This window comes from Pristiophorus japonicus, chromosome 1 (genome assembly GCF_044704955.1).
Source record: "Pristiophorus japonicus isolate sPriJap1 chromosome 1, sPriJap1.hap1, whole genome shotgun sequence".
NCBI lineage: Eukaryota > Metazoa > Chordata > Chondrichthyes > Pristiophoridae > Pristiophorus > Pristiophorus japonicus.
In genome coordinates this window covers 329939429-329966924 of record NC_091977.1, presented here as the reverse complement: position 1 = coordinate 329966924, position 27496 = coordinate 329939429, and the positions used below count along the sequence as shown (strand labels likewise).

The window sequence follows — 27496 nt, the reverse complement described above, 5'->3', positions numbered from 1 at the left end:
CTCCCAGATGCAGTGATGGATGGCGAACTGGGAGATGTTAGCTGCTGAAGGCTGGAAGGATCCGCTGGCAAAGAAATTGAGGGCCACGGTGACCTTGAGGGCCACTGGGAGAGCCGTGCTCATCCTGCTCTGAGGCTGCAGGTCTGGTTGCAGGAGATGGCAGAGTTCTGTGACCACCTCCTATTGAGAGCCTTCTTGGCCCTCGTCCACCTCCCTCTATATGCATCTTCTGCTCTTCTTCGCTGCCTCCACTCCCGCTCCCCAACATACTCGAGCACGAGGGGGACTGCCAGTAGAGCCCCTGTGACTGTGAGCAAGTGTTGTAAGCAGAAACCTTTAAATAATAATGAAGGTGTTCTCCACCTTAGAATCTTGAAAGAAGTTTATAAAGCTGCTGGAGTTGCTGAAAGTTACACAGAACTGATCAAATTGAAGAAACATGTCAGCTTCAAGTTATTGCTGATGATGATCCCTTTAAATAACAATGCTGGAACATCCTTCCTGCTTCTCAATGCTTGCTCAGCTCGTCGCACTTAAGGCATGGCAGTAAGTGGAGCGGCAAAGTCGAAACTCGCAGGTCGGGTGTCAAACATAGAAACATAGAAATATACAGCGCAAAAGGAGGCCATTTCGTCCCATCGTGTCCGTGCCGAGTGACAAAGAGCTGCAAGGCCCTTGGTCAGCAGCCCTAAAAGTTACATATAAACCTATGAACAATGACGGAAAGGCAAAGAGCACCCAGCCCAACCAATTCGCCTCACACAACTGCGACACCCCTTATACCGAAACATTCTACACTCCACCCCAACTGGAGCCATGTGAGCTCCTGGGAGAGGCAAAAACCAGATAAAAACCCAGGCCAATTTAGGGAGAAAAAATCTGGGAAAATTCCTCTCCGACCCATGAAGGCGATCGAAACTAGTCCAGGAGATCACCCTGGCCGTATTCTATTCCCTGCAGTACTTACCATTATATCTACGCTGTCCAACAAAAGGTCATCCAGTCTAATCCCAATTACCAGCTCTAGGTCCGGAACCCTGCAGGTTACTGCACTTTAAATACCCATCCAACCATCTCTTAAAAGTGGTGAGGGTTTCTGCATCCACCACTCTTCCAGGCAGCGAGTTCCAGATCCCCACAACCCTCTGCGTAAAGCCCCCCCCCTCAAATCACCTCTAAACCTTCCATCAACCACCTTAAAACTATGCCCCCTCATAATTGACCCCTCCACCAATGGAAATAGACCCTTACTATCCACTATGTCCAGGCCCCTCAATATTTTGTACACCTCGATGAGGTCTCTTCTCAAGCTCCTCTGTTCCAATGAGAACAAACCTAGCCTATCTAATCTGTCCTCATAACTAAGATTCTCCATTCCAGGCAGCATCCTAGTAAATCTCCTCTGCACCCTCTCTAGTGCAATCACATCCTTCATTTGGGGTACAGCGACCAGAACTGCACGCAATACTTCAGCTGTGGCCTAACTAAAGTATTATACAATTTAAACATAACCTCCCTGCTTTTATATTCTATGCCTCGACCAATCAACGCAAGCATTTTGTATGCCTTCTTAACCACCTTATCCACCTGGCTTGCTACTTTCAGGGATCTGTTGACAAGCACTCCCAGGTCCCTTTGTTCATCTACACTATTAAGTGGCCTACCGCTTAATGTGTAAACCCTTTCCTTATTAGCCCTCCCAAAGTGCATCACCTCACACTTCTCTAATTAAATTCCATTTGCCATTGCTCTGCCCAACTGACCAGTAGATTGATATCCTCCTGCAGTCCATGACTTTCCTCTTCATTATCAACCACACAGCCAATTTTAGTGTCGCCTGCAAACTTCTCAATCATGCTCCCTATTTTCAAATCTAAATCGTTGATATGTATCACAAAAAGCAAGGGACCCAGTACTGATCCCTGTGGAACCCCATTGGAAACATCCTTCCAGTCACAAAAACATCCATCAATCATTACCCTTTGCTTCCTTCATGACCAGTCTACCATGTGGGACCTTATCAAAAGCCTTGCTAAAGTCCATATATACTACATTGTACACACTACCCTCATCGACCCTCTGGGTTACCTCCTCAAAAAATACAATCAGGTTAGTCAAACACAATCTTCCCTTAACAAAGCCGTGCTGACTGTCCCTAATTAATCCTTGCCTTTCCAAATGCAGATTTATTCTGTTTTTCAGGATTTTTTCCAATAATCTTTCCACCACTGAGGTTAAGCTGACAGGTCTGTAATTACTCGGCCTATCCCTTTTTTCCTTCTTAAACAAGGGTACTACATTAGCAGTCCTCCAATCCTCCGGCACCATGCCTAGATCCAAAGAGGACTGGAAAATGATGGTCAATGCCTCTGCTATTTCCTCTTTTACTTCGCTCAACAGCCTGGGATGCATTTCATCCGGGACTGGGGACTTATCTACTTTCAAATCTGTTAAACCACTTAATACTTCCTCTCTCACTATATTTATTTCATCCAGAATATCACACTCCTCCTCGATAGCAGTAACTGCATTACCTCTTTCCTTTGTGAAAACAGATGCGACGTATTCGTTAACAAACCTCCCAACATCTTCCGTCTCCACACAAAGATTACCCTCATGGTCTCTAATAGGTCTTACTCTTTCTTTAGTTATCCTCTTACTCTTAATATATTTATAGAACAACTTCGGGGTTTCCTTAATTTTACATGCCAAGAATTTCTCGTGCTCTCTCTTAGCATTCCTAATATCCTTTTTAATTTTGCCTCTTAACTTTCTATATTCCTTTAAAGATTCTAAAGTATTTAGCTGTTGGTTGTTATGTATCTGTAAAGTATGCACGCCCATGTTCCGCCACCAGGGAGCGCATCCCCTGAAGTCCCAAGGGATCCCAGCATCCCTTGGGAGCACTGTATATAAGCCGGCCCCTAAGGCCTGTTCCTCACTCTGGAGTGTCTTATTAAAGACTGAGGTCACTGTTACTTTAACCTCCCTGTGTGCAGCCTCATCTTTGTAGGAACACAATATTGGTATATGACCTAAGCGTCCCTTTTTTTCTTAATCCTCCCCTGTAAGTACCTAGACATCCAGGGGGCTCTAGAATTACTTTTCCCAGCCTTTTTCTTTAAGGGCACATGTTTGGCTTGAGCCTTCCGGATCTCCTCCTTGAATGCCTCCCACTGTTCCCAGCGTTGCACACTCACCATAATTTTGGTGAGTACCGACACCAGCAGTGATGCCGGCCATCCAATAATGATGGTGCTGCGGATCCTGCCAGCAGCAGATCGAAGAGCCGAATCTGGCGTTAACTGCTGGTGCTAAAGCTCCACATTTCTAGACCTATATACTCAGTTAAAAAATCTTTTCTGACCCATTGTTGAGGATTAATAATTTTGTAATATAAAGATTGGAAAATGCATCAATGATGAATTTTTGAGTGTTTTATGGGGTAATTTTTTTGTTTATGGAAATTTAATGAAGACTGTACGAGTTGGCAACGCACGAACAGTGCACACTTTGCACACTCTAGGAATGTACACCAGGAAATCCCCCCCCCCTTAGACTCCCCCCAGCCTGTGATTTTTCAGAGCATTCATTGTAATCAGCAGGAACTTTATGCTTCAATACTTAAAGGCAAGAATGTAAAGATCCCACAATCCACCTCAGTCTTCACACCCACTAGCCCACATTCCTCATGTTTCCATATCATTTCCAATGCACCCGGTGCAGGATTCCTCTCAGTAATCGCACATCACGGGACAAGCCCCGGTTTTCCTAGTACCTTCCTCTCTAATGGTCTTGGAACCCTAGGACCTTATCTCAAAGAACTCCAGGATTCGCCGCCTTAGCTCAGTGCTGATAAATCCCAGGGCCAGCTGCTAAGCTAATTTCCCTGGTAAAAGTACCGCACAGCCTCCTCCTGCCTTTATAAACTTTACAATCACTAAGAGCAATGTCATGGGAGATCTTATAGAATACATTTGTACAGTTTTTTTTACAGAGGTTTAATGAGAAAAGAAACGAGAAAAGGAAGAGATACCTTTGAATTCCAGGTTATTATAAGAGAAGGAACTGATCAACACACGTGCTCCGAATGATTCGTCTACCCAGCCAGGGTAATCCTGACCCGTGATCTTGATGTTTCTACTGAGGAGGCCAATATCTGCTGCCAAGGTGTAGCTCTGCCCACTTCCCTTCACTTCATGTGTTTCCGCTTGAATAAAAACAACAAACCTCCATTCACATTGATCCGTGGACAAGGAGACAACTTTTGATAAATATCTCACCCAACAAAAATGCATCATACCAATCTGTGTTGAATTGATTTATTGGAGCAACAAATTTGGTGGCAAAAATTATTGAACTCTTGCATTATGGGCTTCAATCATAACATGCATTCATTTACTTTTCTTAGTACAACACAATGGGCCCAAGTTTCCACATGATTTGCGCCTGATTTTTAGGAGCAACTGGTGGAGAACGGACTATCTTAGAAATCGCAATTCTCCACATTTTTTTTTCTGCAGTTCTAGTCAGGTAGAACAGTTCCACTTTGGAACAGAATTTTTTCTTCAAAAGGGGGCGTGTCCGGCCACTGACGCCTGATTTGAAAGTTTCCACAGTGAAAACGTACTCCAAACTAACTTAGAATGGAGCAAGTGAAGATTTTTGTAGAACTGAAAAAACCTGTTCTACACATTAAAAAATCAGGCGCAGGTTACAAATTAGGCGTCCAGAAGGAGGTGGGGGGGGGGGGAGGGGGGGGGGGAAGGGAACTCATTAAATTCTATAATAAATCCTTATTTATACTTATACAAATATTATACAAATAAATCCAACCTGAATAAACATTTATAAGCAAAGAAAAGATTAAATAAACCATCTTCCTACCTGTGTGAAAGTGCTTCAGGCAGGCCTTTCGGGACCGAAGGCTGAACGGGCCGGCCCGAGACTTCGGGCAGGGCCCGTCCCCAGCACCAGATTTACAGGTAGGTGGCGTTGGGTCGGGTCGGGTCGGGGAGGTTCGGCTCGGTTCGGGGGGGGGGAGGGGGGGAGGGAGGGGGAGGGAGAGAGAGCGGGGGAGGGAGAGAGAGGGGGGGAGGGAGAGAGAGGGGGGGAGGGAGAGAGAGAGAGAGGGAGGGGGAGGTCAGGTCGGGGAGGGGGAGGTCAGGTCGGGGAGGGGGAGGTCAGGTCGGGGAGGGGGAGGTCAGGTCGGATCCAGTCCGGGGGCGGGGAGGGGGGAGCGGGGGTCGGGTCTGGTCGGGGGGGGGGGTGAAAGCAGGAGCTGGCCGTGGGAGGAGCCTTATTCACGTAGCCCCAGTGAGGTCATTCGGCCAGGGCTAGGGCCTGCGTGCTTCGGGCACCTGTAACTACTGCACTTGCGTGCCCACTGTAGCGCGCATTTGCAGAGATCCCAGCACTGTTTTCAGTGCAGGGACCTGGCTCCGCCCCCCCACAGCTCGTGCTGGCTGCGCCGAGGGCCAGAGGACCTGCAGGTAAGTGGAGAATACTGAGGATTTTTTTAGGCGCACTTTGTGGCGCGAAAAACGGGCGTCCAGGTCGGGACTGCGCCGTTCTAGGCGCGTGTGGAAACTTGGGCCCATTAATAGTATTTTTGACAATGCATTTTTGGTCCCTCCCCTCTCCAGTCAGATTTAATCTTGTAAAGTGCCTTGGGATATTTTTCCGATGTTGAAGGCAAGTTGTTTTTGAGGCTATAAGCCCCCAGACATGGTGGGTCACTGATGTACTCTTGGGCCTTCATCTCACCTTCTCATGAAGTGCATGAGGGGTCTGTCAGGTCTCCCTCCCTCAGATTTTCCCTCCCGTGAGAAGCAACCTCCAGGGACTGGGAGGAGGGGAGTGGGCGCCTGAGATACACCCCTAGTAGTGAGGATACCCACCTAGACCAAGAAAATTAAGGGGTCGCCCCCTGAACCCACCAACTTTGGTAAGGTCAGTGGGGGAGGCCTTGGGGTGGACATAACCCGGCATTCACACCAAGATAGGTCACCGTCCCCCGTGGATTTTGAGCCCTTGTGTTTTTCCGAGGAATACTAATGAGCTGCCTCAAGCTAAGATTGGCTGTTAGTTCCAAATGTGGGACTACTTACCTCTGTAAGGTTACAGGCAAGCATCCCATCCACTAGATCCCCCACTTCCCTCCTCTGACACTTATGCTGAACTTGTATTGAACCTTGGCTAGACTATACTTGGAGTACTGTGAATAGTTCTGGTCACCATATTATAAAAAGGATATAGAGGAACTGGAGAGGGTGCAAAAAAAGATTTACAAGGATGATACCAGAACTGTGAGGTTATACCCATCAGGAAAGAAGGAACAGGCTGAGTCTCTTTTCTCTTGAAAAGAGAAGGCTGAGGGGTGATCTAATAGAGGTCTTTAAAATTATGAAAGGTTTCGATAGAATGGATACAAAGAGAATGTTTCCACTTGTGTGCAAGAGCATAACTAAAGGTCATCATTATAAAATAGTCATCAAGAAATCAAACAGCAAATTCAGAAGAAACGTCTGGTGTGGTGAGAATGTAGAGCTCGCTACTACAGGGAGTGGTTGAAACGAATAATATAGATGCATTTAATGGGAGGCTAGACAAGCATATGAGGGAGAAGGAATAGAGGGTTAGGCTGATAGAGTTAGCTGAGGAAGGATGGGAGGAGGCTCATGTGTAGCATGAAGACCGACAGACTGATTGGGCCGAATGGCCTGTTTGTGTGCTGTAAATTCGGTACGGTTCTCTCCCCCCTACACCCCTCGACAGGGGGGTGTCCAAGTCTCAATTGTGACAGTACCAAGGGACCTGCTGGAACAATACATTTGCTGGTACCTACCGATGTGTGTGTATGAAAGCGACTGTTTTAAAAGCAGCGTCCTTCTGTCTAAGGAGATGGAACGGATTGTCCTGGTTTCTATCTGCTCAGAATTGTAGCTGGTTGTCGTCACTAAGATCTCATCACCTTCCTGCTCAAAATGAATATCAGTTAGCTGACTTCATCCAGAAAGATTTCAACCATCAGATAAACTAGATCTCATTTACAAATTCCCCTTTAGCCCGGTTTAAGTGGATTGTTTCTTTTCCCCACTCTCTCCCCCCCCCACCCCCTGTTTTGTAAAAAAACTCCAGTCAGAATGTTTGATAAATTCAAACATTGGCCCCCGGGGCATGGTTGGGGAAATCATACCCTTCGCAGAACTCTGCCTCTGGCCCTGCCAAAGTGTACTAGGGGGTGGAGTTGCGGGGGAGGGGGTGTGGTGGGGAGGAGGGTCGAGGGGACGTAGGCATGTGCAGGAGAACCACAGTTCCCTCCTGCAGAAGACCCCAGAAAGGCAGGCAGTAGCTGGCCAGCTGGGGAGGGAAGGCAGGGCGAGAGGGGCATAAGAAATAGGAGCAGGAGTAGGCCATTTGGCTCCTCAAGCCTGCTCTGCCATTCAATAAGATCTGATCTTGGCCTCAACTCCACTTCCCTGCCTGCTCCCCATAACTCTTGACTCGTTTATCATTCAAAAATATGTCTATTTCCACCTTAAATATATTCAATGACCCAGCCTCCACAGCTCTCTGGGGCAGAGAATTCCAAAGATTCGCGACCCTCTGAGAGAAGAAAATCCTCTTCATCTCCGTTTTAAATGGACGGCCCCTTATTCTGAAACTATGCCCCTAGTTCTAGATTCCCCCATGAGAGGGAACATTCTCTCTGCATCTACCCTGTCCAGCCCCCTCAGAATCTTATATGTTTCAATAAGATCACCTCTCATTCTTCTAAACTCCAATGAATATAGGCCCAACCTGCTCAACTAGGATGTTAGTTCCCCCTCCACCCCCACAAGAATCTGGGTGCCCAGAGCTGCCTGCTTACAAAGGGGCTTGCTTCAACGCATGCCCCTCCCAAAGGAAAAAACCCTCATATTTGGGGGTACAGGCTCGGATTCTTATCTTGTCCCCCAGGAGTGGGCTCCTTTTGCACCCCTTTATATGAGGCACACCCTGATGAGACCAGGGTCCCAACTGAAGGCCCCAGGTGCAGGAACTCCCAATGTAGTAGAGTTCCAAACACCTGGTCTCACTCCCTCAGCATTATAGAAGTGGGTGGAGGCTATGTCCCCAAAGAAGCCATCAAAAATCATCAGCGCGAGGCAATACACGGGGATCAGCTCTTACCTGCCAATCAACGGCTTCTGCCAGAGTTAAATTGGTGGACCCGGCTGGTGCTGTTAAAGCAAGTTTGGTCTTATAGACCAGATGAGGTAGACCATGAAGATCCAGTCCTCCAAACACACCTAAAGAACGAGAAAGAAGAATACAGACATGGCAACCCTGGTTACTAGCAAAAACTGGGCAACAACTTTAGAAACAATCAACTGACAACTGAAAAACAACCCTGAACACTGCACCTAAAACAAGTCGTTATACCAAAAGTACAATGGGGCAAGCAATGAAATCAGGAAGCACTTTTTCACACAAAAGGATAGTAAATATGTGGAACTCTCTCTCCCCAAAACCCTGCCATCTCATCACCAATTCTTTGTATCAAAATGATCAGAATCGCAGGGTGAATGTCAGGGATGGGTAACTATGATAATGGCCTGAAAGACAAACTACTTCCACGGGAACAGAGAAGGCGAAGAGGAGATGCAACAGGTTTTTAAAATGATGAAGGATTCTCGTAGAATTAGCAAGGAAAGTTTATTTCTTCTGTTTTCTTGTTTCGTAACCTGCAGTTAACTATAATCAATCTGCAAAGGCCATCTGCAGTGACTCACCCAACACCTTTGACCCTTGATTCGGTCCATTTGGCAAAGGCCAATCTGGAGTCAAATGGTCTCCTCTCAAAACAATTTGCAGCTTTCCTCTGAAAGGCTGTTTGTGTGTGCCTGCAATAAGCCTTCCTCCCTGCAAAAAAAGCACCGACCGTATTACAGATGAAGTTAAACGCAGGTCTATCTGTACCAGCCCAGTCGCAGAGATTGGGAGCAAGCACAGTGACAGAGCAGGCAGCAGCACTTGCAGGCTTCAGTCTAACCCCACTCTCCTGCTCACTCCCCGCACACTTTAATATCCCATCCAGTCTAATCCTACTCTCTGCTCACTCTCTATACCCTTTAATATCCCACCCAGTCTAATCCTACTCTCTGCTCACTCTCTATACCCTTTAATATCCCATCCAGTCTAATCTCACTCTCCCGCTCACTCTCCATACCCTTTAATATCCCACCCAGTCTAATCCTACTCTCTGCTCACTCCCCGCACACTTTAATATCCCACCCAGTCTAATCTCACTCTCCCGCTCACTCTCCATACCCTTTAATATCCCACCCAGTCTAATCCTACTCTCTGCTCACTCCCCGCACACTTTAATATCCCACCCAGTCTAATCTCACTCTCCCGCTCACTCTCCATACCCTTTAATATCCCACCCAGTCTAATCCCACTCTCCTGCTCACTCCCCGCACACTTTAATATCCCACCCAGTCTAATCTCACTCTCCCGCTCACTCTCCATACCCTTTAATATCCCACCCAGTCTAATCCCACTCTCCTGCTCACTCCCCACACTCTTTATGTGATATATTCTTACGACATCACTAAGAAACACATGCTACAAAATGGCTCCAACTGTCATCATGTGACATGACCCTTTATTGTAGTTACATCAGTAGTTACATTATCACAGTAGTCCACTAGGTGGAGCAGTAGTCCACCAGGGGAGCTCTATTACACTTCTCCTTCCTTAATGAAGAAGTATCCATAATAAATTAATCATTATATATAACTTGCATAGTTATTCACAACAAAAGATATGGGGCCAGACTTTCCATAAAGGCCCTCAACGCACGATTGCCCGCTAAGAAGGATCGCTAACGCTCGGCGAAAAAAACGGGTGAGAATTTCCATTTTGAGGGTAAAGGTGTGTGGAACTGATCGCCTGGCGAAAAAAGCCGGCGTTGTACACTCATTCTTGGTGGTCTCTCGGCGGGTAAGTGGAAAGTTAGCCAAATGGGTAGTCGTTACTGGAATGGACGGTAAGTATAAAAATTTAGGCTGAGGCTGTGGTTGGGCCTACGGAGGGGGGAAAACCTAAAGAAAAATTTATCATTATAAAAAAAACACATACAAAGCATTCCCAAGACGGTTTTAAGCCTAATCGCCACGGTAAAATTTTAAATAAATAATTAACTAACCTTTAACTTACCTTTCTTTGCAGGGACCCCCTTACCTGCAGGGTCGCTCGGCGATCTCGACGTTGACGGTTGAGGCCAAACTTACGCCCTGGCGGTTGTTCTTGGCGTCGCACGTGGGCAGTCTGGACCCGGCGGGCAACTTCTGATGTGGACAATACCAAGGAAAAAACTTGCATGCAAACTCTCGCCGGGCAAAAAACCAGCTGTATCGCCGAAAAAATTGCCGACAATGAAGCCGAATTCTGGCCCATGGACTTATTTTGCCATATTTACAAATCAAACTTAACCACTGGTTTCCTGAACAAAATTGTGACTCATTATAAAACACAATTTCTTCTGGGAGGCCCTATGAAGAAAACTATCTTTGCAAATTGTCGAGTGTTTTATTTGTTATTACTTTCCGCATCGAAAACACCTCTACCCACTTCGAATGGCTATCAATCACAATGAACAATTGTTGTCCTTCTAGCTCAGCAAAATCGATATGTAACCTTTGCCACACCCTGGGAGGCTATTTCCATGGCTGCAATGGTACTGATGGTGGTTGCTTGCTTACTGATTGACATGTTGTATACTGACTAATGATGTACTCTATGGGCTAGATTTTATACTTTTGTGCATATTGCCCAAAAATAGGCGTTATTTCCGGTGTGGGTGGTAAAAATGGGTTTTCAGATCGCTGGCTTTTCGCCCATTCTCAAAGCACCTAGTCTCCATTTTTGAAATTGGGCATTACCGCGAGCGATATGAAATGGAAGGTAGCGTTAAATCTCACTGACCTTCTGCCGTAAAGGGTCAGTGTCCTTAGCATCAGCATGGCATCGCTCGATTCCTGCGATTCAGGAGATCAAGATTCACAATGACATGCGCAGAAGAGGAGACAGAGAGGGAGTTGAGATGGACTGATAGCATGTGTAGCTGTGGTGTGGCTGCTTTGGGAGGAAGGAGGGAGAGTTTAGAGCTTTACAGCAAATAGGGAAACAAAAATTAGCTGTTACCAGCCACATATTTGCCCAAATTTGGCCTATAATGGAGGGAGAGGAGGAGGCATCACGCTGTGGAGACTGACGCTGGAGAGAGCAGTGAGGTGGGAGAGGGGCACAATGGAGGGCGCAAGAGTGAGGAGTTTCTCGGACAAGGCAAATGCCTCTCTCCTGCAGGATTTCGAGTTACGCTGGGGTGATTTGACACAGGGAGGGCGAGGGAATCCCACCCCAAAGGCCTACCAGAAGTTATGGACTGAGATAGCCAAGGTGGTCTCGTCGGCGACCAATGAGGTGTATGAGGGCAACCAATGCCGCAAACGATGAATCGACCTTGTGGGATCCGCAAGAGTAAGTAATACATTTATTTACATGTACTTATGTATTAATATAATTTGATTTGTAACGGTCATGAGTGACTATCAGCAGATGTGAGGTCTTTTGCTATTACTGGGAATGTTTTACTCAAAGCCTGTGGTCATGGTGCACGTCTTTAGGTAAAGAATGATAATAACCATAATAATCATGATTACATCTGTCGGTTATGTGTTGTATCAGTCTCTGTGACAGTACCTAGCAATGATATCACCCAATGATCTCATGCCGTGTTGTCCTGTCACCTTTTACAGAAGAAGCTATCGACGATGAGGTCCGTGCAGAGGCGAACGGGTAGGAGGCCACCAATCCCCAATAACATCACTGAGATGGAGGAGCGGGTGCTCGCACTCGTGGGGAAGCACCCCCGGACAGTCACGGATGCATCTGCAGACCCTGAAGTGATGCCACGTGAGTAAAGCTTACACCATTGTGATGTAAATTCAATAGATGCCACACCCACTCATATCCGAACAATCATATATGATAGATGATTTCTAAAATGGTCCTATAAATAATGCTGGCCTAATGAAAACCATTGCAATGCAAATGTGTTGATGGTCATGAAATGTGACGTCTGCGATGATTTTGATAGCAGTGGTGTTTTTGTCGTGCATATGCTGTGTGTAGCGCTCGACTCACCTTGTCACCCTAGCACCCACTTCTCCTCTAATAACCTCATTTGTGTTTTGCAACTCAGCCAGCAGCACGGCCCCAGGCTAGGCCACAGAGGTCAGAAGACGGGGGCGTGGGGCCGGACTCTCCGGACGATCCTACATCTGCTGAGGAGCTCCGATTCTCGCCCGGCAATCCGCTGGGTCTGTTCTCTACGGATGAGAGCGCGGACTTCGAGGAACTGCATCGCCACGCTCCAGAAGCCGTTCCACCCCAAGACCATCTAGTGATCCTCCACTCTGGAGGTACCGAGCCCAAGCACCTCTCCACAGGGCACCCCATTTGTCCCCAGGATGGCACTGACACCGCGGTGGCCTCATGGACGCAGCAGGTCTGATCCACGAGCGCCACATGAGAGCGGAGAGTTGGTACAGTTGTCCAGGAGGACTGTAGACATTGGTAACCAGCTCATCGAAGCTCATTGGGGGGGCATTTCCCGACAGCTGGCCACCATGACCGAGTACGTTCCGTGGATGGTGGAGGCCTTGGATATGATAGCCAGGAACACTTTCTACGCGTCCGGTTCCTTTCGGGTCTCCGCGGTTGAGATTTGCCCTCTGTCTCACCATGCCACCCATCACTGCATTAGACAGGTCACGGAGGCCCGGTACGCACGAAGGATGGACTTTATCATTGCCGCAGTGACCTTGACCTTGACCGACACTGATGTCCTGATGGCAGGCTGCATATGTGGCCTGATGAGCTCACATATTTCATTGATCACCACCTTGTGGAAACGCAGTCCCCGAAGGCAGGTGTGGTCGGGCACATCAAGGCAAGACCTCTTTTCCCTGTATGTGCGGGGTGTGTATGGTCTGGCCCTCCTCCTCATTCTTGCATGTCTTAAATTGGGGACATAATGATGTGCATGTCACATTGAGCCATCTGCACTCTGCAGATCTACGTATTAATCGATGCTGGCTGAGAAATGGCTGGCCCCATTGCAATGAAAGTATAATAGCGATTGATCAGAAGCAATAATTTCCTCATTAATATACACCTAGAGTAAACCCCAATAGTCCAGAGTCTGAAAGTATGTCTGTTGAGATGGTCACTTCACCTGAGAAGAACTCCAGAGTCAATGCAAACTCCCCCCGAAGTTGAAGCAGCCTTTTGAATGAAGCGATCTGCGATTTTAAAAATGGCAGTCACACCGCTGGCTTTAGTTCAGAACAGTTCCACTTTTTCCGGGCGGTTTTTTGGGTGAACGATATTGTGGGCGATATGTGTGCGAGGTGGTGAAAGTGACGCTGGGCGAACTCCTGGGCGTTAGATTCGCCAAATGTGCTCTTTACGACAAAAAAAGTGGGCGGGCAATATTATTGACTCTCGGCGTTAATTCCGTGTGGAAAGTAACGCTGGGTGATATTACAGGCGTTGATTTTGCCAATTCTGATGATTCCGCCCCAAAAAATTAGGCGGGCGGTATTATTTTTTCCCGGCGTTACGCACATGGGGAAATTAATGCTCACCGATAAGTTTCCGATAAATGCCCATCAGTTTCCATTTTGTGGCTAAATGGGCGCTATATGGGCATTATACATCATTTCAGCAGTAAAATGGACATCAAATGGGCGTTAAGCATGCAAAAAACGAGACAAGTTATGGCGCACACACAGCAGCGGGGGGCGGAGCCACAGAGTCGCGCCGATTCTGCAAGTGGAGGGGGGCGGGGCTAAGTTAAATGAGGCAACGTCGTGCCGGCAGCCCTGAGCGTGTGCGTTGGAGTGCGCGCGTACACGCAGTAGCCCAGAAACATTGGCACTCAGCCATTTTTAAAGGGACTTAAAAAAAAGTGTTGATTTGTCTCGTGGACCCCTGGAAAGGCTTGGGATTGAATTTTGGTGATTTTTTTGTGTCTGAAGGAGTGCTTTTAGCAGCACTGTTGAATAAATCACCTGGTGTTGACAATGCAGCACCCATTCTGCAAATTTAAGTTTCAAACTGGCTATCTGGCTGCCTCTCCCTGTCCCTGGCCGAATGGCCTCAGCCTCCCTCGCAGCTCGAAGGCTGCTTGCTGTGTCTTCGGCCGCCGTCAGCCACTGCTGCCGCCCCTATCCCGTGGCCGAATGGCCTCAGCTTCCCTCACAGCTCGAAGGCTGCTTGCTTGCTGTGTCTTCGGCTGCCGTCGAGCCACTGACGCCGCCCCTGTCTTCGACATGAAAGGCCTGCCTGAAGCACCACAGCTCGAAGGCTGCTGCTGCTTCACACAGGTAGGAATATTCAATATTTTGTCTTTGCTTTGTTCATAATTTTTTAATCAGGATGGCTCTTTATTTGTATAAGTAAGACTGTTGAATGTTTGTAAAATTGAATTACTACCCTCCCCCCACCCCGCCCCGTTCCCTTCGCCTGATTTGTAAAGTGTAGGCAAGGTTTTTCTGAGCGTACAAAAATCTACACTTACTCCATTCTAAGTTAGTTTGGAGTAAGCTTTCACTGCCTAAACTTTCAAAACAGGCGTAAGTGGCCGGATATGCCCCCTTTTGAAAAAAAACATCCGTTCCAAAATGAAACTGTTCTGACTCACTGGAACTGGAACAAACTAAATGCTGAGAATTGCAATTTCTAAGATACTCCATTCTAAACCAGTTGTTCCAAAAAAATAGGAGCAACTCAGGCCGAAACTTGACCCCAAAGTGCTGTAACCTACAGGGCTATGGACCAAGAGCTGGAAAGTGGGATTAGGCTGGATAGCTCTTGGTCAGCCAACGCGGACATAATGGGCTGAAATGGCTTCCTTCCATGCACATTTCTATGATACGATGATTACTGTGATCAGCTAATTGTCTGTACTCAATGTCACACATACATGCTGACAAAATCAAAGCCCATCTCTGCATTCTGCATGCAGCTAAGGTTGGAACTGGGGACTTTGGATAGAGGATTGTTGTCAGGGACATATGGTCAGTAATGATTGTAAATTTATGGCCATGCAAGTATTTGTGGAACTTCTTGACCCCAAAAATTAATGGCAAAGCTTCCCTTTCGATATGCGCTTAATTACGCTCACTGGCACTGAGAGTGTGTGAAGCAAAAGCAATTGGTCTCTCCTCCCCACTAACTAGTACATGAGATATCACTGCCCCAACTTCATACGAAGATGTGACACATGCTAGCTTGATCTCCTTAGATACATCATAGTGAACAAACATAGTGCTCTCTACCAACTGGCTTGTATACTCTTTGAATGCTGTGTCGCATTCTTATGACCATTTCCAATGGACCTGTTTTTTCAACAGCTCATTCAGTGGATGTAACACTGTAGCCAAATTTGGTAGGAACTTCCCATAATAGTTCAAAAAACCCAAAAATGATTGAAGTTCAATGACATTCTTGGGAGTGGGTGCATTTCTAATCGCATCCAGCTTTCCCTTGGTTGGATGTAAACCATCTTTGTCTACTCTGTGCCGTAAGTATTTCACTGAGTTTTGAAATAACTCACACTTGCGAGCAGACACTCGTACTCTGTGCTTCTCTAGCCATTTGAGCACTTCATTCAATACGTTATTATGGATTTGCCTGTTTGGTGCTGAAATTAGTATGTCATCTAAATAACATACAACCCCTTCAATGCCTTGCAAAATCTGATTCATCACCCCTTGGAATATAGCAGGGGCGGAAGACACTCCAAATAGTTGCCTATTAAATTGATATAGGCCTAGATGAGTATTTATAGTCAAGCATGACTTGGACTCCTCATCTAGCTCCAGTTGTAAGTAGGCATTTGTAAGATCCAACTTTGAGAAGATCTGGCCACCTGTCAACGTTGTGAACAAATCTTCTACATTTGGCAATGAATTGGGTAGATTACCCTCGAGAATTACGGTTACTTTATAATCACCACACAACCTTACCTTACCATCGGACTTAGGTACAACAACAATAGGTGTAGCCCAATTATTTGGATCTATCTTAGAGATAATGTTCTCAGTCTCTAGTCTTTTGAATTCTTGCTTAACTTCCTCCTTGAGTGCGTATGGTACTGGATGTGACTTGCAGTAAACTGGTTTAGCGGCTTTCTGTACCTTGACTTGTCTTGAAGCCTTGGATCAGACTGCCTGTTTCACGGCTACTGCTTGATGACGTCATCCTCCGATGCAGCTTTTGTTTCCACATGAAAAATCTCATTCCAATCCAGCTTCAGTGATCCCAACCATTTTCTCCCTATTAAGCAGGCTTGTCCTGAAACTGATCCTTGTATTTCACTGGTATGGTGATATGTCTTACAATAGGGACTTGCTCTCCTGAGTAGCCTCGCAGCTCTACTTTCGATTTCTCCAGTCGAAAATCACTCAACTTGTCGAGATATAGCGATTCCAGTACTACACTCACGGATGCACCAGTGTTGATTTCCATGGGTATCCTGGCTCCTGCAATGTTTACCTGGATGATGAAACATCACGAATTGCTGTTAGATACCCCTGTGCTCCTGATGACATGTATCTCCAGAACCTCCTCGTCCTGTTGCATCTCTTCAATGCTATGTAGTGCCTGGTGATTTCTATTTATATAGGTGCAGCGTCGAGAATCCGGAACCCTCGGGACCGAGGCCATTCCAAATTCCGGACTTTTCGGGACTTTCGATCATCTTTCTGACGTCACGAATCTGGAAACACACGAGCCCAGATTCGGGTATTTACGGATTTCGGAATGTCAGAAGGGGGGCGTCTCTGCCGAGGAGCTGTTCGGGCTGGCTGGCCCCGTCGCCAAGGAGGTGTTCGGGCGGGGCCCTGCCGTGGTGGAGCTGTTCAGGCAGGGCCCCATCGTGGAGGAGGTGTTCAGGCGGGCTGACGAGGAGGCCCCGAGTTCAGGGCAGCGACTGGGCCCCGAGGTCGGCAGGTCTGGATTCCAGAACATCTTACGGATTCCAGACGACCCTGTTACCGTTCGGTCCGGAGTCCGGAACATTCCGGATTCTGGAACATTCTGGATTTTCAACACTGCACCTGTAACATTGAACATTGGTTTACTCTTCAGTCGGCATGCCTTCACAAGATGCCCAGTTTTCTTGCAGCAGAAACACTCTGCCTTACATATGGACAGCTTTGAGCAATATGTTGCCCCAGGCACCAATAGCATGACTTCAAATCATTGTTACCGTGGCTAGTGCTGAGGCCTTGGGGCCCAACTGCCTTTTACTTTTAATCTGCAGGCGATTCACCTCGGTTGTCTGACGACTGCAAATGGCGCAAAATTCTCGGGAGTATTGTTCGGCCATATCCATTGACATAGATGTCTGACAAGCTAAATCAAAAGTCAAGTGAGGGATTGGCAACAACTTTCTTCTGATTGCTTCATTCTTCAACCCACAAATAAAGCGATCACGCAATGCTTGGTCCTGAAAGTTTCCGAAATGACAGTCAATGGATAGCTTCTTTAAAGTTTCTATGTACTCACTGATACCCTTGTCTCCAGGCCAGGTCCAAGACCACCCCAACCTCTGTCGTCGAGCTACAGTACGTGGACGACGCCTGCGTCTGAGCACATACAGAGGCTGAACTCCAGGACATAGTCGATGTATTTACTGAGGCGTACTCAAGCATGGGCCTTACGCTAAACATTCATAAGACAAAGGTCCTCCACCAGCTTGTCCTTGCTGCACAGCACTGCCCCCCCCGCCACCCCCCCAGTCATCAAGATCCACGGCGTGGCCCTGGACAATGTGGACCATTTCCCATACCTCGGGAGCCTCTTATGAACAAGAGCAGACATTGACGACAAGATTCAATACCGCCTCCAGTGCGTCAGTGCAGCCTTCGACCACCTGAGGAAAAGAGTGTTTGAAGACCAGGGCCTCAAATCTGCCACCAAGCTCATGGTCTATAGGGCTGTAGTAATAGCTGCCCTCCTGTATGGCTCAGAGACATGGACCATGTACAGTAGACACCTCAAGTCATTAGAGAAATACCACCAACGGTGTCTCCACAAGATCCTACAAATCCCCTGGGAGGACAGACGCACCAACATTAGCGTCCTCGACCAGGCCAACATCCCCAGCATTGAAGCACTGATCACACTTGATCAACTCCGCTGGGCAGGCCACACTGTTCGCATGCCAGACACGAGACTCCCAAAGCAACGCTCTACTCGGAGCTCGTTCACGGCAAACGAGCCAAAGGTGGGCAGAGGAAACATTACAAGGACACCCTCCCTGATAAAAAGTGCAACATCCCCACCGACACCTGGGAGTTCCTGGCCAAAGACCGCCCTAAGTGGAGGAAGTGCATCCAGGAGGGAGCTGAGCACCTTGAGTCTCATCGCCGAGAGCATACAGAAATCAAGCTCAGGCAGCAGAAAGAGCATGCGGCAAACCTGTCCCACCCTCCCTTATCCTCAGCGACTATCTGTCCCACCTGTGACAGGGACTGTGGTTCTCATATTGGACTGTTCAGCCACCTAACGACTCACTTTAAAAGTGGAAGCAAGTCTTTCTCGATTCCGAGGGACTGCCTATGATGATGATGAAACCCTTGTCATTCAACTGATTTCGTATTCCAAAACGATAACTTTCAGGACTGTAGTGCTGTTTTAACTTGGTTTGAATCTCCCTCAGTGGCATATCTTTGGCTTGACAGGAACAAGCACATTTTTCAGCCTTTACATACACCTTGGGGCCAGCTTCAGTCAAGAAAATATCACGTTTTCTTTCTAAAACCACCCGGTTATGGTTTTCATCATCGAAGGCTTTGACGATACTACTCGTGGTGAAAATATTTCTAGCCACTCCACATACGCTCCGAAAGTCTCTCGGTCGCCATGAAACTCACCCAAGCTCCCTATTATTCCCATAGGCGCGGCCATCTGGACTCTGACAGTTCAGCCAAGTGTGCTTTTAATGTACCTTGAATTTTTAGCTGTTCTGTAAAACAAGGGATCTCTCAAAGTCGCTCATCGGTTGGCTGGATGATCCACCAACAAAAATATCAACTAGTAAACCCGATTATCCTCTCCTACGTCGCCAATGTGATATTTTCTTACATCACTAAAACTCACTCTGCAAGATGGCTCCAACTGTCATCATGTTTGTCACATGACTCTTTATTGGGCCCGAGTTTGGTCGACTTACCACCGGCCACTCGGCAGTCTCCATGTTTTCTGAGCGCTCTCCCCTCCAAGCGAGTTTGGTCAGGTCCTCACGCCGGCGGGGGAGAGACCACTGGGCAGGGTCCGCTGGTGTCCGCTGGCATGTGCCGGCGTGCAACACCGACAAAAGTCCTCCCGCCCGCTGACTCCCCAGATTGGTCCGGCCGGTCCTCCGCTCCAGCAGCAGAAGAGACCACCGCGTGGAGGCAGGTCTTACTTGAACGGTAAGTATGAAGACCTGCAAGAAAAGGTTAGTGAACTTGTTTCATTCATTTCTTTTGCAGGGATTTTGGTGGATAGGGTCCTCTGAAGGATTTGTATTTTTTTTTAATGTTTTGAAAATGTTTTAAATTTCCCGTTCCCCCCTTCCTGGGCCGACTCTATCCTCGGCGTTACTTTGCCACCCAGAATGTGACCTACAATACCGTCAGGATCTTAGCAGTCCTTTCGACGGTACATGGGCGGAACTTAGGTTTGACCAAACTCGGGCCCATTGTATTTACATCAGTAGTTGCATTATCACAGTTGTCCACTAGGTGGAGCAGTAGTCCACTAGGGGGAGCTCGATTACACTTTAAAATTCCTCTTTTTTTAAGGAATGGTCTAATTTGTTTTTATTGATGGCTTCTGCTTCAACAACAGTTTATGACACAGAATTCACATTCTAACCTGCCTTTATCGAATGATATTTTTTCTAACCTATCTTAAATTATAACCTAGCTTAAGTTCCTGCCCTCTCGTTACTGACCAGTGGAAACAGTTGATCATTATTTAATGCAGCGTAACCCAACACAATCTAGGTAACTTCCATCAGGTTAACCCTTAACCACCTCACCTAGTGAAATTAGCCCTCACTTCTCAATCCTCTCTTACATTGTTCAGAGATAAGAGTTGTGATAGAACTTTACCTGAATTGAAATGTATGTTGCATTTAGGACAATGTTCACGAAGGACGATGAATGATTGCCCAACATCAAATTCTCATCCTTAATTTCTAAGACGCCATAGATGGTAAGATTATACATTGAAGGAATCGGGGCGTCCACCACCATCCATACTCCTGCAGGAATAATTTGTTTAAACATGAACAATTACCTTTTAATTCACCAACGTTTTGCTTATAAGCAAAAAAAACCCCAAAGCACAGACCTGTCTTCCGCCATCTTGACCCTACCCCAAATCCTGCTGATGGTGTCATGGACACATCTGAGGTGGGTGATGGTGTCAGTTGGCATGACAAGGGCACCCTTCCCGTGGAGCTGCCAGGATTTTGGAATGGCATCCTGGCGCTCCATCGACAGGAGGAGATGGTCGGTCTGGCTGAATATCGAGAGGCTTCACCAGGTAATGGGTCATTGCTCAATCACTGCTGGGCCCTCTGGGTTCCATAACTGTTTGAGGTCTTCAAGTGTCAGCTGTGGCTCAGTAGGTAGCACTCTCACCTTTTGGTCAGAAGATCGTAAGTTCAAGTCCCACTCCAGGGACATGAGCACATAATCCAGGCTAGTGCTCCCAGTGCAGTGCTGAGGGAGTACTGCACTGTTGGAGGTGCCATCTTTCGGATTAGAGATTAAACGAGGCCCTGTCTGCTCCCTCAGATCAACATAACAGATTTAATTTGAAGAAGAACAGGGAAGTTCTCCCCGGTAGCCCTCAAACAACATCCCTTAGAGATCTCCTTAATATATGAAGAAGTTGATGCAGATTGTTGTGTGAAATGATTTAGTGAATGCACTTTCATGTTTGGGAAGTTGATTGGTTTAGTCATCACTCAGTACCTAGTGGGATCACCACGCTGTCACCATCACCAGGAACTGTGTCGTTGTTTTCTGGTGAGGATTTCCAGAACGAAGAATTCGACCACACACTGGAAAGAAAACATTTTCGAGAATGGGTATTGCTCTTTGCTCTATTTGAGAGGTAAATGTTAATTAACGTAAATGCAAAGATACTGAAAATAGGTATAAATATATATATACTGTCAGGAGGGTCGGTGACCAGAGCACACAGATTTAAGATAATTAGCAAAAAAGCCAGGGGAGATATGAAGAGATTTTTTTTTTAGCAGCGAGTTGTTGTGATCTGGAATGCACTGCCTGAAAGGGCGGTGGAAGCAGATTCATTGGTAACTTTCAAAAGGGAATTGGATCAGTATTTGAAAAGGGAAAATTTTGCATGGCTATGAGGAAAGAGTGGGACTAATTGAACAGCTCTTTCAAGGGGACGGCACAGGCACATTGGGTTGAATGGCCTCCTCCTGTGCTGTGAGATTCTACAAATCTGTTGCAACAACCAGTTAACAGTTTTCTGAACATTAATCACTCGCTCCCTGTCCTCGCCGGTCTTTACTCAATGTAATGTCTTACTCATATTCAGCAGGTGCACTGATCATTGAGGGCAATGTTGCTCTGGGCGGTGATGCACAGTTTTGGAAAAAGCAACGGAAGACACGAAGTTGAACATTTACGTCAATCATAGTTGGGTCAAGGCTGGGCTGTTGTGAATCGTCCTTTCCTGAAACTGAAATGTTATTTAATTATGTCAGGAGCTTTTGACATTTTAGCATCAACAAGGCCTTACAGCAATATGAAGGAAATAAAAGGGATGCAGAAAGACAAAACAAATATCATCATTTGTGACTATCAAATATAACTTTTGTAATATTAATCCATGGCTGTTACCATGGATTATTTTGTTTATTTTAAATTGAATGAGCGTTTGGACAGCTGCAAAACCACTGATATTCCCCAGGTGGCGCTTGTGAGCCATTGGATTATACATGGTTGAGCTGCAAACTGCCAGGCTGCCAAGGATTACAGACAACAGACACAACTCCAGAATAAAGGACAAGGCAGAACATTACCTTCGTCAAATGCTCTCATTAAATTTAAAATGATTGACAGTGAGTCGGGACCCTGCTGCCAACCCGCCCCACGTTACTTTCCCAGGTGTTGGGTCGGTCATCGCTGAACAGACCTGACACGCAGCGGCGGGGGAGGCTATTCAGGTCATTATGCCCTAAGAGCCTATTAAAAATAATTTTGAACTGAACTTACCATTTTACCGGGTTTTCCACGAGGTTACTGCTGTTCGGGGATCATGTCAGGTAAGGACGCTGTGAGTTGTGTGAGCATCAATTCATTTTTTTACCCGACAGCTGAAAATGCACTATCAAAGCTCCCATCTCACAACTGTTCACTTTCCAATATGAAAAGCTCTTACTTATTGCATTTGGAAGGCACATTGAGCTTAATGCAGGTTGCAAATCTTTGGAGCAGTCTCTCTATCCAGTGTCACCTCATTGGAACAACCTCTCTCACCATTAACAGATCGCTTCTATCATCTCAAGTTCTTCTGCTATCTATTACATTAGCATCGGTGCCCTTGAAACTATCTCATCCTGGTCTTCAGAATCCCACCACGATCAGTCCCAAGGAGCGGAGGTCGGAAGCGGCGTGGAGCGGAGGTCGGAAGCGGCGAGGAACAGAGGTCAGAAGCAACGTGGAGGGGAAGTTGGAATCGGGGAGGAGTGGAGGTCAGGAGCTGGAAGGAGCAGACATTGGAAGTGGCGAGGAGCGGAGGGAGGGACCAACGAGGAGCGGAGTTCGGAACCGGCGAGATCCAGAGGTCGGGACGGGCGAGGTCCGGAGGTCGGGACGGGCGAGGTCCGGAGGTTGGGACGGGCGAGGTCCGGAGGTCGGGATGGGCGAGGTCCGGAGGTTGGGATGGGCGAGGTCCGGAGGTCGGGACCGGTGAGGTCCGGAGGTCGGAACGGGCGAGGTCCGGAGGTCGGGATGGGTGAGGTCCGGAGGTCGGGACGGGTGTGGTCCGGAAGTCGGGACCGGCGAGGTCCAGCGGTCGGGAGGTCCGGAGGTCGGGACCGGCGAGGTCCAGCGGTCGGGAGGTCCGGAGGTCGGGACCGGCGAGGTCCGGAGGTCGGGACGGGTGAGGTCCGGAGGTCGGGGTCGGGACGGGTGAGGTCCGGAGGTCGGGACCGGTGAGGTCCGGAGGTCGGGACGGGCGAGGTCCGGAGGTCGGGATGGGCGAGGTCCGGAGGTCGGGATGGGCGAGGTCCGGAGGTCGGGACCGGCGAGGTCCGGAGGTCGGGATGGGTGAGGTCCGGAGGTCGGGACGGGTGTGGTCCGGAAGTCGGGACCGGCGAGGTCCAGCGGTCGGGAGGTCCGGAGGTCGGGACCGGCGAGGTCCGGAGGTCGGGACGGGTGAGGTCCGGAGGTCGGGGTCGGGATGGGTGATGTCCGGAGGTCGGGACCGGTGATGTCCGGAGGTCGGGACCAGTGAGGTCCGGAGGTCGGGACCGGCGAGGTCCGGAGATCGGGACGGGTGAGGTCCGGAGGTCGGGGTTGGGACAGGTGAGGTCCGGAGGTCGGGACCGGTGAGGTCCGGAGGTCGGGACGGGTGAGGTCCAGACCGGCGAGGTCCGAAGATCGGAAGCAGAGAGGAGAGGACGGATGAGGCACGGAGGAGCGGTCGGAGCCCAGAGGTGGGAGAGCACAGCACAGGCCAATAGCGAGGCTGTGAGGCCGTGAGGTTCACATTGCGTACTATGAATTCCACGTAGAGAGAGGTCCTGTGGGAAGGAAGAAGGACAGTAGAAGTATGTTTGAGTTTGTGTGTATGTATTGGCACATGTGGCGGAGCCTGGTCTCCAGTTGTCTTGGATCCCCTTGCCACTGGACAAAGACCTTGCTCCGTCAAGCCCGTCTGGTGGCCGGTGTGCAACGGCCACCCCACGTTAAAAGAATTCACGCACAGGCTTCCACCGTTTAAAATGAGTTCATCAGTCACCTGAGTACTCATTTTTAGTGTGGAAGCAGGTCATCCTCAACCCCGAGGGACTGCCTATGATGATGACCCCCCGTTAACTCGGTTTCTCACTCCACAGATGCTGCCTGACCGACTGAGTATTTCCAGCATTTTCTGTATTTTATTTCAGATTTCCATCCGCAGTATTTTGCTTTTGTAATAGTCTGCCCTATACAGATTATAAAGGATCATTATCCAATTCTGCGCTCCTGGTGTGTAACCTAATCCACTGGGAGTCTCTCCCCTCGCCCCTCCTGGGAATCCCGATTCAGCCCCCTGGAATCTGGGCTCGGAGTGCTGTGTGCTCCACACCCATACCCTTTCTGACGAGGAGTGTCTGATCTGTTGTGTGTGTTCTTGTGTCCCAACATTCTTGACCAATGGATTTTCTTCCACAGCGCAGTCATTGTTATGCTGACGAGCATGGTACCCAATCTTACCCAGGTAATACAAGGTCACATTTTCCTTGTCAAAGTACCAGTCACCATTCACGTTGCTGGCCGAGCTGAGAGGTTGGAGTGAGCCATTACGATCCGGGCCCATGACCTGGAAATGATCTGGGCGTTGAGTGAGATTATGGGATATCACAACATGGTCGTTCTCCTGCAAGTGAAACAAAATTGAACCATCACCAATCACCTCAAAACAGAACTTGAACATTTTTTCCCCAAGACTTCAAAATGGTAGAACAGCTCTCTCTTCTACTCCCGTCCCCCATCTTTCCTTTCCCTTCTCCTCTCCCCCTCTCCCTCCCCATCCTCCTCAACGCTGCCCTCTCATCCCAGCCCCCTTCCCAATCCTTCCCTCCCGTCCTCTCTTATTCTCTCCCCTCCTCTTCCCCTCCCCCTCCTCCATTTCCCTCCCCGCTCTCCTCCTCTCCCCCATTCTCCTCCTCCTCCCTTACCCTCGCTCCCCCCGCTCCCCTCCTCTCTCCTCCTCTCCCCCTCTCTCCTCCTCCTCCCTTACCCTCTCTCCCCCTGCTCCCCTCCTCTCTCCCTCTTTCCTCCCTCCCTCTCCTCCCCGCTTCTCCTTCTCACCTCTCTTCTCTAACTCTCTCAAGTTTAGTTGGTGTTCTGCACTAAGGGCCTCAACTTTTTACCTGCACTTTTTAATGTGATAATCCAAATTCATGAAAACATGTTTCTTTAAAATCATGCAATGAGGTAACTTTAGTTACGCCAAAAGTATAATTGGGTGGTACCAATGAGGGACTGTTCTAGATCTCCCTTCTCTCATTGCCTCCTCCCCCTAACAAACAAGTGGAAGAGATTACAGGGCTGAAAATCCATGATTTGTAATATGGGAGGTTAGACCTCCAACAATGACTCATCAACATAGCAGGGTCATTGCGAGGACTTCTCGTTTCCACGGGACAAGTAGGCACATTTCTGGCACCTGCCTGCCCTTGGTGGCTGGTTGCCGATGACACCCAACCCCTGACCCCAGTCAGTGTCCCCACTGACCCCTTGGTCAGAGGTCGATCTGTTAAGAAAAAAAATCCTTCTCTTCAGTGGAATTGCATGGCCCCCAATGGTGGGGGCCCACATCTGCCTACATTGTGGAAACCAGTACCTCTCGCCTCACTAGGTATACAGTCCTCTATTGATACACCGGGTCTCGACTGAGCCAAATGGCCCTATGGTTCTGGCCCTGACCAGGTAACCAGGGAAGCGGGACCATGAACCCTCAACCTTCTGACTCAGAGGCAAGAGTGCTATCCACTGAGCAATGGCTGACGCCTTGCATTGAAATAGGATTCTCAGGCAGAGCACAAAAAGCATGAGAGATGCTTATGAGTAAGTAACACACACAGTACTTAACCTGTTGACATTGAATTCTCCTTTTAATAAAGTACCTTGAAGTGATAAAATATAGCTGTGTAGGAGATGTTGGTGATATGATCCGCATCCTTGAAATACCAATTAAAGGTCTCGTTGTTGGGAATAAGAGCCATCCAACCGGGTCCATGTGTGAGATGGCGCATCAGGAATGGGATAATGCTGATCCCTGCATCAACACACCAGAAAATGGAAACAGCGCCAGTTCATTTTAATAACACATATAATAGGGTTCTACATTTAATCCTTCAGGAGGGAACAGGTTATCACCATCATCTGCAAGTTCCTCTCCAAGTCACACACAAACCTGACTTGTAAATATATCGTTCTTCTTCATTGTCGCTGGATCAAAATCCTGGAACTCCCTCACTAACAGCACTGAGGGAGTACTTTCAACACACGGACCACTACCACTATCAAGGGCAATTTGGGATGGGCAATAAATGCTGGCCTTGTCAGCGACACCCACTTCCCATGAATGAATTTTTTTTAAATCACTAAACGATCCTGAACATTTCCTTTCTATCTATGTACATTATTAAAAGTCTTGGGGCCTGAGTTTGGTCAAACCTAAGTTCCGCCCATGTACCGTCGAAAAGACCACTAAGGTCCTGACGGTACTTTGGGGGGAAATTTGGTGGGAAAATGGGAAAAAAAACACCTGGTGGAAAAAATGGGCGTGACACGTCAATTCTGGGTGGCAGTGGGCGGGAGGTTGGATTCTGGGCGGCAAATGTAATCCTCAGCAAAGTAATGCCAGGAAAAAAAATGTTCAACAAATGAATAAAAAAACCATTACAAATCCTTCAGAGGACCCTATCCAACAAAATCGCTGCAAAATAAATGAAGAAAACAAGTTTACTAACCTTTTCTTGCAGGTCTTCATACTTACCGTTCAGGTAAGACCTGCCTCCACGCGGTGGTCTCTTGTGCTGCTGGAGCGGAGGACCGGCCGGACCAATCTGGGGAGGGAGCAGGCGGGAGGACTTTTGTCGGCGTTGCACGCCAGCACATGCCAGTGAACGCTCCCCAGTGGTCTTCTCTCCCCGCCGGCGTGAGGGCCTCACCAAACTCGCTCGGAGGGGAGAGCGGCAAAAAAACAGGGAGACTGCCGAGAAAACTCGGCGGCAGCTGGCAGGAAGTTCACCAAATTCGGGCCCTTGGACTTCCTGCTTACAAACCTCACTTTGTGTGATCACAATTTTTGGTACCATGTGAGATAGTGTCTGCCTACAAAAAAAATTATAATGGGGATTTGCAATGTAAACTGTTGCTTGTCACTAATAATTTGATAAACTAATCAAATCACTATAATTTTTTTTGGTGAAGAGAAAACAGTAACTGAAATTTATAATGTTCAAAATAAGGCTTTAAACAAAGAGAGCTGTGGAAGCTGAGTCATTGAATATATTCAAGGCTGAGATAGACGGATTCTTGAACTATAGGGGAGACAATGGTAATGGGGAACAGGCAAGAAAGTGGAATTGAGGTCAAGGTCAGATGAGCCTTGATCGTATTGA

General features: G+C 47.9%; 1 protein-coding gene across 1 annotated transcript in view; it reads right to left on the bottom strand.

The window, feature by feature from the left end:
- pkhd1l1.1 (PKHD1 like 1, tandem duplicate 1) overlaps positions 1-27496 on the bottom strand; it is a 402260-nt gene that overhangs the window by 140785 nt on the left and 233979 nt on the right. Inside the window, exons 52-60 of the mRNA XM_070881087.1 lie at positions 25994-26145; positions 24579-24741; positions 21681-21834; positions 21093-21181; positions 20223-20374; positions 8778-8907; positions 8176-8294; positions 6848-6977; positions 4037-4210 (exon numbers count right to left, since the gene is read on the bottom strand). Coding sequence (XP_070737188.1) covers positions 4037-4210; positions 6848-6977; positions 8176-8294; positions 8778-8907; positions 20223-20374; positions 21093-21181; positions 21681-21834; positions 24579-24741; positions 25994-26145 — 1263 coding nt within the window. The remainder of the gene's footprint in view (positions 1-4036; positions 4211-6847; positions 6978-8175; positions 8295-8777; positions 8908-20222; positions 20375-21092; positions 21182-21680; positions 21835-24578; positions 24742-25993; positions 26146-27496) is intronic.